Below are 16,470 nucleotides of genomic sequence, written 5' to 3'. Positions count from 1 at the left end.
TTAAGTGGCAACTCCTTTGTACAACTACTTAAAGACCAATAATAATAAAAGAGAAGAGATGCCGTTATACTGTGGAATTCCACAACCTTTGTGCTCAGCATTCTTCTTAGGAGAGCCTGCATGCATAGGACGGTCCTGAGCAGCTAGCCCTGTCTCACTACCTCACAGGTAATGAGAGAAAATGCTGTGATTGAGTGGTGGTTTGGGTGTGAACTCTGAAAGATGGTAGCTTTCCCCTGAATCCTGGGGCTATCTTTGAATCCACCTACTAGTAAGGCTCAGCCCTGTTAGGGCAGGCGAGAAGCTGCTGACCATGCTCATAATCTGATTTGTTCTGCCTGTGACTTCCAAACTCATGAGGCCTCACACTTCCCTATCAATGAAGAATTTATGCTGTCACATTTGTAAGATAAGTGAATTTGTAAAATTCACTCTAAACCTTTTAAAAATTAGTTCCACATTGTCTTGTTATGTCTCAATTTTTATATTTTTACTTCTTACTTGCTACACTAATGACGGATTCATTCATTATTTTATTATTATTATTATTTTTATTAAGGCTTCTCTCCCTAAAATTGTCAGTCATCTGCTTGCCATTCTGTCATTGTGTTTTCTGTTTGTCCTAAGTGAATATGTCCAGATCTCTTAGCCTTTAATCATGAAACTTATCTAGGCACTGATAGCTCTCAGGAGGCTGAAATTGGAGGATTGAGGTTTGAAGCCAGACCAGGCAAGTTGTGAGCCTTTGCTCTCCAATTACCCAGAAGAAAGCTGGAAGTGGAGCTGTGGCTCGAGTGGTAGCGTGCCAACCTTGCCTGGCAAAAGTTAAGCTAGATCATAAGGCCCTATGATCTCAATTGATAATTAAGCCTTATCAATAGAGATCAATGACTCAGTTCCTTACTTTAAGCTCCAACTGTTTCTTCTGGAGCTATTTCTAATCATATCAACTCTATTTCTATGAGTCTCAGTTTTCCCTGTGTATATCATGTAACTCATCATTGTCCATACATTTATGTCATTTCTCCCCCTTACTAATTGTGTTTGGGGAAATAAATATGTATTTGAGGAACTGAGGCCATTTTCTAAGAAAGTTACGTCCTGCAAGGTGTTGGCATCTGGGTCTGCTCCTAGATGTATGTTCTGTAGATCTTCTTTGTGCCACGCACACACTCACTGCAATTTATCACCACATCTGTTGTGTGACAAAGTGTTTCTGCACACTCCCAAGGACTTCCCAGGAGTCTTATGATCATTCAGACAGGGAATATTATACGTAAGACTCTTGCAGGAAAGAAGAAGGAATCACATTCACACACAAATAGCCACAAATAGCTTAACCGGGCATGAAGGTCAAAGGAGAGAAACCCCCCTGGCAGGGGTTTTTAAGGGAAGGTGTCCCTGTCCCTTCTGAAGAGGAGGAGGAGAAGGGGAGCGACTTTAGGAGGAATGAGGAGTAAAGGGAGGAAGGAAAGTCAGTGTTGGTTGTGCCTTGGGAAATTGGATGAAGAAAGCAATCCAAGCTGCAATGGGGCAGGGTGTCATGGTGCTGGGGTCGGGAGCAACGTCCAGCCTGTCCGGCCATCCCTGAGCGCACGGGGGCTTCCTTATTTTTGGATCACTTTATAAACTGGAACTCTGGTCCAAAGAGCTCCACAAGGAGCTCCACGGCTCAGCATGGGTTGCTCCACAGTAAGGTCACACATGGAAGGAAGCGCCGGATGTGTGTATCATGTGTGTGGTTCTCAGCACTTCTTCCCTGGCAGCACACCCTGTGTCCTGGCAGTGAGTGAGTGGCTCAAAGAACTGAGGAGGAGTGAAGTTCCCGTATCGTGTGATTTTTCAGGCAGGCTGATAGAGCTTGCTCTACTAAATTGTCCACACCGGTTTTCTCTAAAGGCATCTCATGCATGCCTTGCTGTGAGTTTGCTCATGACAACGCTGGGGCTTCTGGTTGCAAGGTGCAAAGAAAGTCCCAGGAGAAGTCTGATGTGAAGAAGCTAGTGACACACTGTGATTTATTTGTTGCTGGGGATTGAAACTGGGACCCCACACATGTTCAGCATGTTGGTCTACCACTGGGCCGTACGTACCCCACCCCCAACTGCTGTTTTAGAAATTTATTTTTATTTTTTGGAGTTGGGAATTAACGCAGGGCCTTATCTATCTGTGCTAGACAAAGTGTTCTACCACTGAGCTCTGTCCCCAGCCCTGTTATTATTTCCTTTTGGCTGACTTCATAATGTAGTTTACTCTGTTTTGATATAGCTCAGAAACATGTTTTAAGTAAATAAACATATATAAAATGCATAAATCTAGCCAGTCCCAGGTGGCTCACGCTTGTAATCCTAGCTACTCAGGAGAGATCTGAGGAGTGTAGTTCCAAGCCAGCCCAGGAAGGAAAGTCCATGAGACTCTTGCCCAGGAAACAAAGTCTCTTTCCTCCAGTTTAGCACCAAAAAAAGCTCCAGAAGTAGAGCTCTCGTTCAAATGGCAGAGCGCTGGCCTTGAGCAAAAAAACTCAGAGACAGCATCTCGACTGTGAGCTGAAGCCCTGGGGCCAGCACAAAACAAAGCAACAACAAAAACATAAATGGAACACAGTTTGCTGGTGGGTTTCACATACTATATACTTTGTTTATGGTGCTGTATTTCAGCTCAGGGCCTGGTGCTTGCTTGGCTTCTGCTTGCTTGCCTGCCAGCCATATCTCCAGCTCTATTTCTGGCTGGTTCTTTTGGAGATGGAATTTAGCAAACTTTTCTGCACAGATTGGCCCCCAGACATGATCCTCCAGATTTCAGCCTCCTGGGAAGCTGGGATTACAGATGTGAGCCACTGGCACCTGGCTATGTACTTATATTTAATACAAATCAAACAACACAATCAGTATTTCTTGTCTAAAAGTTGTTTCTGAGTGCGTGGATCCAGGAATTGGACCCTTAGCGGGTAATTGAGTGGGGAATTTTTCTCTGAAGAAAGATTGGCTGTGCTTTCTTAATGAATACCTGAATTTCTGTTAATGAGCTATTCAAATATATAAAAGAACATTTGAATTCACTCTCAGCCTTCTGCTTTATTATTATTTTAATCTCTTATAAATAGTTCTTAATAAGAGCATATTATTCTAGGTTGATTTCATGTACTGCTGGCTTTTTACTTAGAAAGAAAAAAAATACTTGAAGAGAGGCATCTGGTCACCTTATGCGGCTTTATCCTCGCCTGTCCCACTGAAGCATCTCCCCCCCTTCTCCAGGGTCCTTACCTTCACGCACTATTATTTTTTCTTGCAGGTCAGACTCATGACCTTCATGCTTCTCTCAGATGTTTGGGCTTCCTCACTGTCTATACCTCCTCTACCTGTCTCTTGGAAGCTTTGTTCCTATTATAGCATTTCTTTCCCTCCTTCATTGTGGTCTCTATAGCTTAGAGGCTTGATGCTATCAGAGGACAGTATCAACAGAGGACAGAGGTCAGCTTTCACTTTTGTTGGTAATATCTTCTTCTATTCTATTCTATTCTATTCTATTCTATTCTTCCTATTTGAGTCTCTATTCTATGCTTTCTATTCTATATTCTATTCCTTTTTACTACTTTTGCTTTGTATTTAAATCTATTGAATGCCTCTTTTAAGTATTTGTCATCTTAAAAATATATTTAAGTAGTTAATTTCCTTTCTGATCTGTCCAGTTGTTCCAGCATTGTTTGCCTTTGTGTGTGTGTGTGTGCATGTGTGTGTGTGTACGTGCATGTGTGTGTGTGTGTGTGTGTGTGTGTGTTGGTCATGGGGCTTGAACTCTGGACCTGGGCGCTGTTCCTCAACTCTTCAGCTTAAGGTGAGCACTCTACCACTTGAGCCACAGCGCCACTTCCAGTTTTCTGAGTGGTAAACTGTAGATAAGAGTCTTACGGAGTTTCCTGCCTGGGCTGGCTTTGAACCATGACCCTCAGATCTCAGCCTCCTGAGTAGCTAGGATTACAGGTGTGAGCCATGGGTGTCTGGCTTCTCTGTTCACATTTTTAATATTTGTTCAACAGACGGTCTCAGTTAGACAGCTCTCCTCTGAGAAAGACAAGCCTTTGTTTGTTTGGGGGCTTGGACATCTTTAACACGAGGTGTGAATGCTATCTTAGGCTACTCGACTCCAGCAGGCAGAAGAGAAGAGCACAGAGATTTGCACAGGACATCAGGACCAGCCAGGCCTGCATGTGTCACTTACAGCTTTGGCCTCCATTTAGCTTCAAGAATGCCTGGGACTCAGGAATATATCTACATCTATCTACCTATCTATACATTCTTTTTGATATATACACATATACATATATACCTACACATATGTAACTATATGTACATTATTTTTCTATATGTACATACATATCTGTAGCTACATGTAGATATGCATATATGTATCCCCACATATGTATACATGTAGATACAGATATGTGTATTGCATAATATATGTATATACACATATATGTGTGTACACACACACACATATATAATATACATCTCATATGTGTATATACACACACATACATCTTCAGGTATAGAGACTCATTAGGAAGTTAGAGCAGGAAGAGGAAACCTAGGGCAGTGTCAGCTCCAAATAAAGAAAGCATTTCCATGAGGAGGCGGTGATGAAACAGGAAGTGTGTGTCCTCAGTGGCTTTGATAATAGGTGTGGCTGGTTGCTGTCCCCAGGAAGCAGATGCTGAGCAAAGGTGAAGAAGAGGCTGACCAGGACTCCTCTGGGACTGGCCATGTCCAGTGAAGGTCCCTGGGAGCAGTGTGGAGTTGGAACAAGTGTCCAGGCCTACACAAAGCCCTCCGTGATGCCTCCTTGGTGTGGACTTTTGGAGGCTCATCAGTTGGGGGTCAGTTCTTGTAGGGCCTGGGTGCTACTACTCTAGACCCACTAGAAGTTGAGATGAGGTAGTGTATACTTCTGGTCTCCAGAGTCACATAGTAGTTGTTATTTTTTAACACTGATATTGCAAATATTGCTTTTCTTCCATTTCTCTGGAACTTCCTTTATATCCATATAAAGAAATCATTCAAACTTTACAGTATATCTTTTTAAAAAATTTTTCATTTCATCTTTTCTTTCTCTGTGTCTTTGAGGACATCTGGAAAATCATTCAAGGTTTACCGCCTATCCCCTCATCCTGACCCTGTGTCCAATCTACATTTATTCTGCATATTGAGCTTTTAATTTTCTCCAAAGGGGCTATTTTTCTGCTGATTTGTTATTTTTCATATCCCTAGTCCTGGTTGCTTTGTTTCATATTTTGATATTCTTTTCTTAGGAATATTATTTCTTCTTTTGTCTCTGGGTAGAGTCTTAGCTTACTTATTTTAAATTCTTTTTTTTCATATGCTTTTATAGTTTTCATTTCCTATGGAGTGAATTACCATTCCAGTGGGTTGATATCATTGGCTGTCTGTCCCAGTATTGGTTTTGGACATGTGTTTTATAATTTGAAAGTTGTTTTACAGCTCTGGGCTTATGTAGAATGGGAAGTTTTATTGTATTTTTAGGTTTTATCTTCTCATTTACTTCCTTGCTTATCACATCATGAGTCATATTACTGTGGTTGCTACTAGGTTTCCCGGTTTAAGGTAGGTCTTGTCTTGGTTTTCTGAGGCTCTGTTACCTGTGCTATTGAGGTAATTTCATGTCCTGTCTCTGAGCTAGTAGCTGGCTTGGCTGAGTCCTGGTGGTTTAAAAAAAAAGAAGAAAAAGATAGTTTGATTCTCTTTCTCTTAAAATATGGAGTTAATGGCGAGCTTGCCTCAAGCAACAGGTGGGAATTGTATTTTCTACTTCTCAGCTAGTTTTCCAGCAGAGCCTCCCCTCCCCCATCCCCCCTCCTCCCCCACGTTCTTCCCTGCCTCACACGGGGACAGGATGTGTTCTGAGGACTCCACTGAGCTCAAGCCTGGTTGCCTTTGTGTGCTTTTGAGAACTGGGCCGGCCTCCAGCTCCAGACTCAATCCCACTGAGTGTATTCTGTGTTTTGGGTTCTTGATTATGTTCACTATGACTTTGAGGTACTCTCCGGAATTCTTTGTGTTGCCTGTCCTTTCTCTTTTCCTCCTCCTCCTCCTCCCCCTCCCCCTCCCCCTCCCCCTCCTCCTCCTCCTCCTCCTCCTCTTTCTCTTTCTCCTCCTCCTTTTCTCCTCCTCTTCTTCCTCCTCCTCTTCTCCTTCTCTTCTTCCTTCTTCCTCCTCCTCTTCCTTCTCTTCCTCCTCTTCCTCTTCCTACTCCTCCTTTCCTTTTCCTCCTTCTCTTCCTCTTTCTTCTCTTCTTCTTCCCCCTCTTCCTCCACTTCTTCCCCTCTTCCTCCACTTCTTTCCCCTCTTCCTCTTCATTTTACTCTTCCTATTTTTCTGTTTCTTCTTCCTCTTTTTCTCCTCCTCTTCCTTCACCCCCCCTCCCCATAATGTGGTGTTCAGGTTTAACACTTCGGGGCTCATGCTTGAGTTTTAGCACTCTGTCTGGCTTCACCCTCCTGTGCTGTGGTCTGCTTTCTTTAGGCTTCTCATTTCTCCAGGGGTCCTAGAGGAAGGAGGCACCGCATCCAGCTCTCCTCTCTACAGACAGAGTCTCTCCAGCCTTTCTGCCTGAGTGGCCTGGAACTGTGATTCTCCTGATGGTCTCAGCTTCCCAAGTAGCTTGTATTACAGGTGTGAGCCCTGGCACCTGGCTTGTTCTTTGTTCTCCGCTTTGCTGCTGCTTGTCCTCCAAAAATGTGTCTTCTTCTTGGCTGTATATAACTTGTTTTAGAAAAAAATCACCACAAATTTTCATCCCCGACACAGAAAGAGAATCAGGAGGAGGTGTGTGCACTTCCCGGTCAGGCTGGCCTGCTGTCTGCACACACTCCTTCAGCCTCAGCAGCTCTCAGGAATTGCTTTTATCCATACTTTACAGAGTTATGCATGTAGCTGTCCTAAGTGTCTGGGACCAAAATGGCTCTCGGGACTCCAAACCTTCAGTTCAAAAACCAGTCACGTCATGGGATAATGAGTATTTAGTCACCTGAAGCTATGGGGGTTTCTTGAACCCTGGCCCTTTTGAGCTCAAAGTCTTTCTTTTCGCCATGGTGTCATACTATCTCCATTAAAGCAATGTAGAAAAAAGGCTGATTCAGAGAGTAGGGAGAAAGTAAAGGAAAAAAAGAAAGCTAGAGGAGGGGATCTTGTTAAGGGGAACGGTGCTTTGTCTGGAGGCAAATTCTGGTTCCAGTTCACTCACAAACCCCAATGTCATGATGAGATCATTTACATCCCTGTGTTGACTCTCCTGGCCTTTGAAGTGTGTGTGTATGTGTGTGTGTGTGTGTGTGTGTGTGTGTGTGTGTGTGTGTGTGTGTGTAAATTAACAGAACTTCCAGTCTTAAAGTTGTATTATTTGAAAACTTCTCTGAAAGCTACACTTTCCAAAAGCATTTCAGAGCCAGACAATTAATTTTGGTAAGTTCATTGAAGAAAATATGAAATTGAGAGTAGAAGTCAGAACTGACAATATACCATGTCTTGCTCAAATGTCTAAATCTACCCCTCAAAAAACCAGTGATTCTGAGTGCAGCAGAATTCTGTGGGAACAGTTCAACAGCTTCACCTTTATTTTATTTGTTATAATTAACTTTATAGTGTTTTCGTGGCTGTCTTTAGCTGTTTATGTAGTGTCCCAAACATCTCAGCAGGGAACTGCTTTATAAATCAAGTTTTCTCTTTTTATTGTTATTTATAGAATGTTAATGGAGTCTATTTAGGAGCAATGAGTATAGATTAGAGAATGGGGCATTCTAAGTAGAAGATTTAACACAAAACGAATCTCAACAGGCAGGATTCTAAAAAAAAAAAGTGTGTGTGGGTATTAGTTGGAAAGCTGTGAGAAACCAGATGATCGGGCATGAGAAATTAGACCCAAATACATGAGTTCGACTTGTGCACATCTTACTTCTCTGGGCTCTCCAGTGGGATGTGGGCCCATGGTTCCGGAGGGGTTACAATTACATGGACAAGGTAATGAGTACATTTCTTATCCAGTATTGTTGCCTCTTCCTTGTTTTCCCCTTCCCATCCCTCTTAGTTCATTTTTGATATTGTAATTACATAGTTAAGGCAGGGTCAGTTTACAGAGAAAAGAGGATTCAGCTCACAGTTGTGGAGGTCTGGTGTGCTGGCTGTGGTCCAGCTTTGGTGAGGGCCTCCAGGCTGCACCACACCACAGGGAACACATGTGACATTTCAGGGCAGGAAGACAGAGAGGCTGCAGTGGCCACAGCATGGCCCCTTCCCAGGTCAGGCCCTGTCCTCTCCTAAGAGATCAGCTCCTGTCAGGCTCCACCTGCGGAATGTTCCACACTCATGACAATGCTCCTTCTACCACAGGACCCTGTGTGCAGCACACCTAAGCATATCCCAGGCTGTTTAGAATCAGTAAGGCCATATGGAGGGAAGCTGTCCGGAGCACCGAGCCCTGCCCAGTGCTGGCCACTGTCACTGCCTTGTGCAGCAGCAGGCATTGAAGGCTGAGGAATGAAGTAGCAACAAATAGAAGTGCTATTCATCCTGTTCATCTGTAAGTGAAAGAAATGGTGGAAAACAGACGTCACTCAATTACTTAATGTAACCGTGTTTCAGGCCTTGGAGTTCTCGATTCTGGAAGGAGACCAACCCTGCTGTCCGTCATGGCTGTGGTACAAGCTGTGCCCCCCAAAAACAAGTGTGAGTATGCAGTCCCCGCACACCCCACCCGGAGCATGACACGTCCACTTCCCAAGGGGCTGGGTGTCCATTAATAACCCCATTGGCAGATCTTGCAAGAGTGCACACCACACCCTTTATTCCCCTTGAACCCAATACCGAGAGAACTACAGGAACTTTTACTTTAGTCCTCACTGGGTCCAAAGTACTTGAAATGGGGTTGGCGAAAACCAGGAGCTGAACATTTCCTCTCATTTTAATTAAACTTAAAGTAAAATTAAACTTAATTAAACTTAAAGATGGATCATTCAGTGATGGGAGGACATTTAAGCATGCTTGGAGCAACGTGGGTATGTAGGTCTACGTTTTCCAAATGACTATTTTATAAAACCGAAGCACAGATTACATTTTTTCCTCCCTCATAAAAATTTAGCAAATGAACCGAGATGCTTGTATTTATAAAATACAAGTGGGATTTGGAAGTCGGGAAAAAAATAGTAAAATATCCCCTTAATATTTAATATCCATTAATGTTGACAGGATTGTATTTTGAATACCTTATTAAAAGAAAATGTTCTCCTACCACTTATTATGTTGTTAGTTGGTGTTGCTTTCACTTATTTTTAATGTGCTGACTAGAAAATTTTAAATTGCAAATGCAGTTTTACATTGTTATCTCCTTTTCTACTTGCATTGAGTTATCTCTGACATGTAAAAATTGCTTACATTTAAACGCTGCTAATGATGATGCATGAATGGGTTGGGAGCAAAGCAACATATCCATTTCCATGCACACTTTCCTTCGTGTGTGCCATATGAATATTTAAGATCTATTTTCTCCACATGTTTCAAGTATGGAGCGTGTTACGACTTACTACACATTGAGTTTTGGTTATTGATGATCTAGCTTTGGCAACCATCTGGACAATTCAGGCTTGGGTAACACGGCTAGGAAATTCTTTTGCTCTGTGGCTCTGACCCTGTATGACCGTGACCCCCTGACCCTTGACCCCTGGATCTGTCTAGAGCTGGTGAAGACAGAGTAAGCATGTATGCAAAGATGCAAAGGGCAGAGAGGGAGGAAGATGCTTAAAGAAAGGAGTGTTCCCCGGTTTCTTTCTTTCTTTGTCAGTTCTCTCTCTCTTTCTCTCTCTCTTTCTTTCTGTCTGTCTTTCTTTCTTTCTTTCCTTCTCTCTTTCTTTCTCTCTTTCTTTCTTCTTTCCTTTCTCTTTCTCTTTTTCTTTTATTTTCTCTTTTTTCCTTTCTTTTCTTTTTGCTAGTCAAGGAGCTTGAACTCAGGGCCTGGTGCTGTCCCTGAGCTGTGTTGCTCAAGGCTGGTGCTGTACCACTTGAGTTACAGTTCAGGCTTTTTGGTAGTTAATTGAAGGTAAGAGTCTCATGGACTTCATTTCCCTGGCTGGCTTCAGACCTTGGTCCTCAGGTCTCAGCTTTCTGAACAGCTAGCATAGGCACAAGCTGCCATCCCCTGGCTCGTTTTATTTTGCCTTCGTATTATGGCCATCATGACTTTGAAGTCCCAATATTGTGAGCTTGGAATTCTCCTACATTTAAAAAAAAAACTAATCCAATCCCAGTCTGAGAAATGCCAGAGTACTATGTATGTATGTGAAGCATGGGGGAGGCCTATTAATCCCTATCAAGGCCTATTAATTACCTACTGAGAAGAAAAGAGGCTTAGCTAAAGAGGACCGGGAAGTGGGGAATGAGGAAAGGTGTCAGCAGAAAGCCTTCAGTGTGGGATTGCCCATGTGGGCCTTAGGAGGACGGTGTTGTGGAGAAAAATATTGACCATGCGTTTAACGAAATATAACCACATGCCTTATGATATCTGGCTTTCATTTGGTTCTTCAAATCTTTTTGAGAGAAAGTTAGATATGTCACCTTCTTCATTTACATATGAATAGAATGGAATATATGTGGGTTCATCTGTGGCTTTTATTCAGTTTCTGTTCACTTCTCAGCTTCCACTCGCTTTACCCTAGAAGCAGTGACTGCTTCCCCGCTCCTCTGCCCTGCCCTGACACTTCCTGCTCTGCCCCCATCCGAGCTGGCTGCAAGAAGGAGATCTTGAAGAACAGAGACCTTTTCTTGCTCATTTCCTTGTATACAAAACTTTTGTGTTTTACATGTGATGTGTTTGCTATCCCAGTGAAGAGATTACTTCCTGAGGAAAGGAAATTTAGGAAGACTGAAATACACCAATCAGAGATGCTCTGGGTTGCTGGGATTGAAAGGAAGGAAGGAAGGAAGGAAGGAAGGAAGGAAGGGAGAGCCTCCTGGGCGCGTGAAATAAGCAACACGCACCTTCAAACCCACTGCCTGGACCTGGATTCCAGTCTCTGTGCTACCTCTCTGGGGACATTTCTGTTTTAAATATTATCTCTAATGATGTAATTTAAAAAGCTTTTATCTCTTTTAAGGGAAATCTGTACATCAGGAGCTTCTGGTTGTGGGTGGTTGACACCATCCTCTAGTTAATTTCACACTGACTGTCATGGCATTTATTTATTTGACTTAGACTTCTTAACCACCTAGAAGATGGGGATAACTAGGTACTCAGCGAATGTATTCTGACCTGACCCTCATCGAGCATAAACAGAGTGTATCTGAGTTCCTCTCTTCTTCCCTTTTCTCCCTCCCTCCTTCCCTCTGGTCTCTCCTTCTCTTCTTCCCTCCTGTTGACCCCCCCTTCTCTTGTTGTGGACAGAGGCCTGGTGTGTTTTCCAACCTGACCTTGTATTTACCATCCTTCTACCTCTGGGATTATGGGTGTGTGCCACCACACACACACCTGGAGGGGAGCCTTTTCAAACACTGTGAAATCCCAGACACAGGGGCAGGAAGGCATTTATTCTGATTACATAGTGATGGCTTTAGCCAGGTGGCTGTATGTCTTGGCTCAGGATTGTCTCGTTGGGAAGCTTGGGGAAGACTCTCTGGAGAATGCAAGCAAGGAAGCCCTTGGACAAGCCCAGTCATTTGTTATGGTTATGGAAAAACACAATGTGTGCGAGCCCTCGGGTCTGCCTGGATGCAGAAAAGACTTGGTGGTTATGATGTCATCATTTGGAGGTTAAGTGGAAACAACAGTGCGACCCCCTACTGCAGTAAGAAGAGTCTATTTATGAGCTCACAATGGTAGCACTAAATGATAAAATATGGACGTATTTTTCTTTAGATAAAAAGGAATCATGTATAAGATCATTTTAGGCTAGAGAAAGCCTAAATGTGGACTGGAAGAATGCACATCTTCATTGTTAATACACACTACAATTTTTAGGGCAATCGAATATGACCATGTCAACCTCTTCACGAACCATCTTGCTTATAATAATTTCTTTTTCTTGTTGGGTATTTAGTAACTGAAAGGACTGCAAGCTGATTTTCTTGTTGAGGGGCATGCTAATTCATTAATTTTGGAGGAAAGTGCTGTAGAAAGCCAATTCATTCAAACTATTAGAGAGTTATCGTCTTGTTATCAAAGGATGGCTTGAGTAATGCACTTAGCTATGTAAATAAGAGAATCACACCAATACCAGTGATAGAATAATACCAGTAAATACAATAGAAGTTCACATTTACTGAAGGCTTATTGTGCACCAGGCCCTGTACTAGGTGCCATGTGAGTGACAGCTAATCTTTTCAGCCTGCTGTGACAAACATCAACGCTATCCTCATTTTACAGAAGAGAAAACTAATGCATGAGGTTCATTAACAAATCTGAATTCAAGCAGAAAGAATTAGAGCTGTCATTCTCCATGCCATAGGTCTGTACAAATACACACACATTATAGGCCTCTTAAGTCTGAAGGAGCAGGTGTTGGTGACTTTTCTTAGTAAGTTATGATTTCAGGTGTGGTAGTTTACTTTTCTAATCTCAATACTCAGGAGATAGAGATCAGGATTGTGGTTTAAGGCACATAGCCTGTGAGGCTGCATTTCAACAAACAAACCAGGCATAGGGGTACATATCAGTAGTCTCAGGTTGCATAAGAACTTGCAGTGCCTAAATAGGTCATTTACTGGAGATTGCTCTGATTTCTTTTTTTATTTTATTTTATTTATTTATTTATTATTGTGAGAATACCATACAGAGGAGTTACAATTACATGGGCAAGATAACGAGTACATTTCTTACCAAGCATTGTTGCCTCCTCTTTGTTTCCCCTTCCCATTCCTTCCCATACTCCCCCTCCTCCCCCCACCCGATCCTCCCCCACCCCACCAAAGTTGTAAAGTTCGTTTTTTCGACATAACGACTTGTACATCTCATTGTTGCGATGGATCCACCTGTATCCCTAAACAATTTTTTAAGCCCTTGTTGCTGTAAATTTTCCTCTTAGCACTTCTTTGCTATGTCCCAAAGATTATAGTAAGCTGTATTTTCATTTTCATTGTGATCTAGATTTTTTGTAAGTTTTCTCTCTCATTTCTGCCTTGACCGACTCATCAGTTGGCAATCTCCATGTGCTTGAGTGATTTCTCTGATTTTCATTTTTGCTCTTATTTCTAGTTTTATTCCATCGTCATGATAAAACAAAGTTCTTTCTATTTTTCTTTTTTCGTTTGTTAGAACTTGTCCTTTTAAAATACAATCTATTTTGGAAGAAGTTCCCTGAAAAGAATGGCATCTTCAACAGCTGTTGGGCTGAATACAATGCAGATTCTGGCTAATTTTATTTAACCTATCGGATCATTCCTTGTTAAGTTTCTTTGTTGATCTTTTCTTTAGGCTGCATGTCCCATGCGTTTCTGAGCCCGATCTGTAGCTTTGTCAGTGTTCGGTGCTCATGTAGAATGAGCAGAGGTGGGGGGCAGTGCTCTCTTTCACTGCTGGACTGGCTCAGCACCCAAAGTTGGGCCATATGCTCAGAGCACCCGGTCTGAGTCCTGGCACCACGCAGATAGAAGAGAACCTGCTAGAGTCTCTTGTAGTTCCTAGTGTTTGGATAGGGGCTGGTCAAGATTTAGATTCATAAGTACCTTTCCTGAGACAAATTACTACAGACTAATCACAAACTGATTTTGTGCGTGCTGGTACTGGGGACTTGAACTCAGAGTCTTATGCTCTTGCTTGACTTTTTTTCCTCAAGTCTGCCATTCTACCACATGAGTCACACTTCCCTTTCTGGCCTTTTGCTACTTGAGGAAAACTAGTACTTATGGACTTGCCTTCCTGGGCGGGCTTCAAACCTCAATCTTCAGATCTCAGCCTCCTGAGTAGCTAGCATTCCAGGCACGAGTCACTGACACCTGGATGATTTTTCTTTGTAAAGAGTAAAATAGTATATTAAAGGATCATTGTGTTCACTTCTTTTGCTTACATTTGAGATGTCCAGTTACAAAAATTCACTTTGAAAGGGCCCTACAAGATTCATGACTCTCTCTAAATTAATCTCTTACTTTTACCAGTTTGATTGCAAAAGTAGAAATAATGACTTAAAAAACCCCCCACCAAAAATCATAATGCTTTCTCTGTTTTTGTTTAGGTCATACATTGCAGATCCCAAGGCAAAATTTTCTCTATGAAGCAAAATTTCTCATTGCCCAACATTATGTGAGCTTAAAAGAGGTTAGTGCTTTACATGTTTTACATTTATGTAACATTATTATTATTGTTATTATGTTTAAGTTAAAAAATCCCTTTATTTGTATACTGTAATGGTTAATCCAAGAAACTGCATGAACTCGTGGTCTCCTGTTGGAAATGAAAGCCTCAGTCGCTTGTACAACATTGATTTCAAGTAGCATGTGAAAATGTGAGTTTTCAGTTATGCACATTTGGCCCAACTGTTAATGCTTCCTTCTGATGAATTATAATGGAATGCCTCAGATTTATCATCACAAGTAAATATCTCTTTCACACTACTTAGACACAGTGAAAGTGAGTGATATACCATGAAAGGCATCTCTTCTGCACCCTGATCACAACATGCTTACAGGAGTTTTCTCATATCACTTTGTGCTAGGACTGTCTGTGGGCCGTCTGATAGCTCTTGTGGGGAAAGACTGTCCAATTAGAATGTTGAATCTCCAGCTAGGAGCACTGTGCCTAGACCAATAAATATTTTCTGAATGGTGGAGCAGAAGGGATGGAAGGGAAAGGGATGGGGTGAGGTGAGGTGGGGGAGGGTCAGCACAGGGGAAACATTTTGGAGGACTGGAAGTACGGAGTAGGTCTGAAATCTGAGGAAAGAACAGCTGTGATGACCAATAGACTTCTCTGGAGAGACGGGAAGGAAGGGGATTTCAGAACAGTTTACTGGGTACCTTTTAAAAACAGAATTCTAAATAAAAAGCACAAGTGTTTTGTGAGCATTCTTTTGGTAGGAATGGGATGGTAATGTTTCTGTTGAGTGGTTCTTTGTGTCTAGGTTGGCCAGAGGTGGTTTTATGCTGATATAGGCCAGAGGTGGTTGCAGTCTTGCCTGGATAAGTATAATGTGTCTCAGCTAACTTCTTTCCTCTAAAAATTCCAAAATATAATCAGTTATATTGATTGATGTCACTAACAGGTATATGGAATGAAGGCCTCACCGTGTTCAGAACTAGAAACAGGTGCTTTAGAAACTTGACCTATCTTAGGACTTTTATCTAATAATGGGGGGAGGCTGGGAAGGGAGGTGAAGGGTAAACAAAGGAGGAGGCTGCAATGCTTGGTAAGAAATGTATGCATTATCCTGCCCATGTAATTGTAACCCCTCTGTACAGTATGTTCTCAAATAAAATAAAATAAAATTAAAAAAAATAATAATATCCTTTCATTCCATCTTAAGTTACCTGGCAAAGCATAATATCAGCATAATACCAACATATTACCAACAGAATCACAGCAATATCTCACTGGCACCAAGAGTTGTCAACAATGAGATTTGGCAACAAGTCCAAAGAGCAATGTTGATTGGTTGGAAAATGAACTATCAAAGCACTGGGGCTGTGTTTGTTTCCCACGAAGGGAGTGAGAGGATTTGAAAAGCATATCCTCGTGCAGGAGATGATCTGCAGACGCTCCCTCCATAAACCTTCACTTTCTTGCAGGCTGGCTGAGACCTTTCTCTGGGGGAAATTATTAGCATTTTATAGACATTGAAAAGTTCTTCAATGATGTCTGAAAAATAATTGAATTCGTCTACGTCTGGTTGCAAACTTACTGTTTTAAAAATCAACTGTGAACCTGTGTTTAAACACATCACATTAAAAGAGAGAGTTGTTTTAAAATGAATATTTCTTTTGAAGTAGACTGTGAATTTCATGCTTGTGAAGGGCTTTGCAGAGTTGCATAGAATAGCGTTGGGTTCTGCTGCTCACTCTCAAGTGCTCTTTGCACTATGTCTTCTACCACAAGGTGCTTTGGTTCATGTAATTAGTGAAGGTGCAATTTTATCTTGATAAAATTTTCTAGGTAATCTTATTGATTTATTGACAATGTGAGGTGGCTTTCATTAAGTCATGAATACTAAACTTAAAATACTTTCATTTTATTCATAGAATGAAGTTCCAGGCACTTCGATAGATGTTTTCAAAAATAAATATCCCAAATCACATTTTGTCAGATATGTACCTTCGAAGATTAAAAAGACCAAAACACCTGATGTGGTCCAAGAACACAAGGCAGTACTCCGAAGTATTTGTTTTCCCCAGATCCTTCCCCCAGAGGGACATTTTAAGAAGCCATCTGTCTTTAATATAAAGGAAAGGTACCCGACGGTAAATCTTTTCACAAAAGGTCAGTTTT

The 16,470-nt window shown here is 41.9% G+C and overlaps 1 protein-coding gene across 5 annotated transcripts in view; it reads left to right on the top strand.

The window, feature by feature from the left end:
• The window catches only part of Iqcm (IQ motif containing M), a 273,787-nt gene that overhangs the window by 87,079 nt on the left and 170,238 nt on the right, over positions 1–16,470 (top strand). For all 5 annotated transcript variants that reach the window (XM_070022187.1, XM_070022183.1, XM_070022185.1 and 2 more), the window contains 3 exons: positions 8,652–8,735; positions 14,225–14,307; positions 16,224–16,461. In XM_070022187.1, coding sequence (XP_069878288.1) covers positions 8,699–8,735; positions 14,225–14,307; positions 16,224–16,461 — 358 coding nt within the window. In that variant the 5' untranslated portion in view covers positions 8,652–8,698. The remainder of the gene's footprint in view (positions 1–8,651; positions 8,736–14,224; positions 14,308–16,223; positions 16,462–16,470) is intronic.

Source organism: Dipodomys merriami, unplaced genomic scaffold, assembly GCF_024711535.1.
Source record: "Dipodomys merriami isolate MVZ:Mamm:240054 unplaced genomic scaffold, mDipMer1.0.p SCAF_15, whole genome shotgun sequence".
NCBI lineage: Eukaryota > Metazoa > Chordata > Mammalia > Rodentia > Heteromyidae > Dipodomys > Dipodomys merriami.
This window is presented reverse-complemented; position numbering and strand designations above follow the sequence as displayed.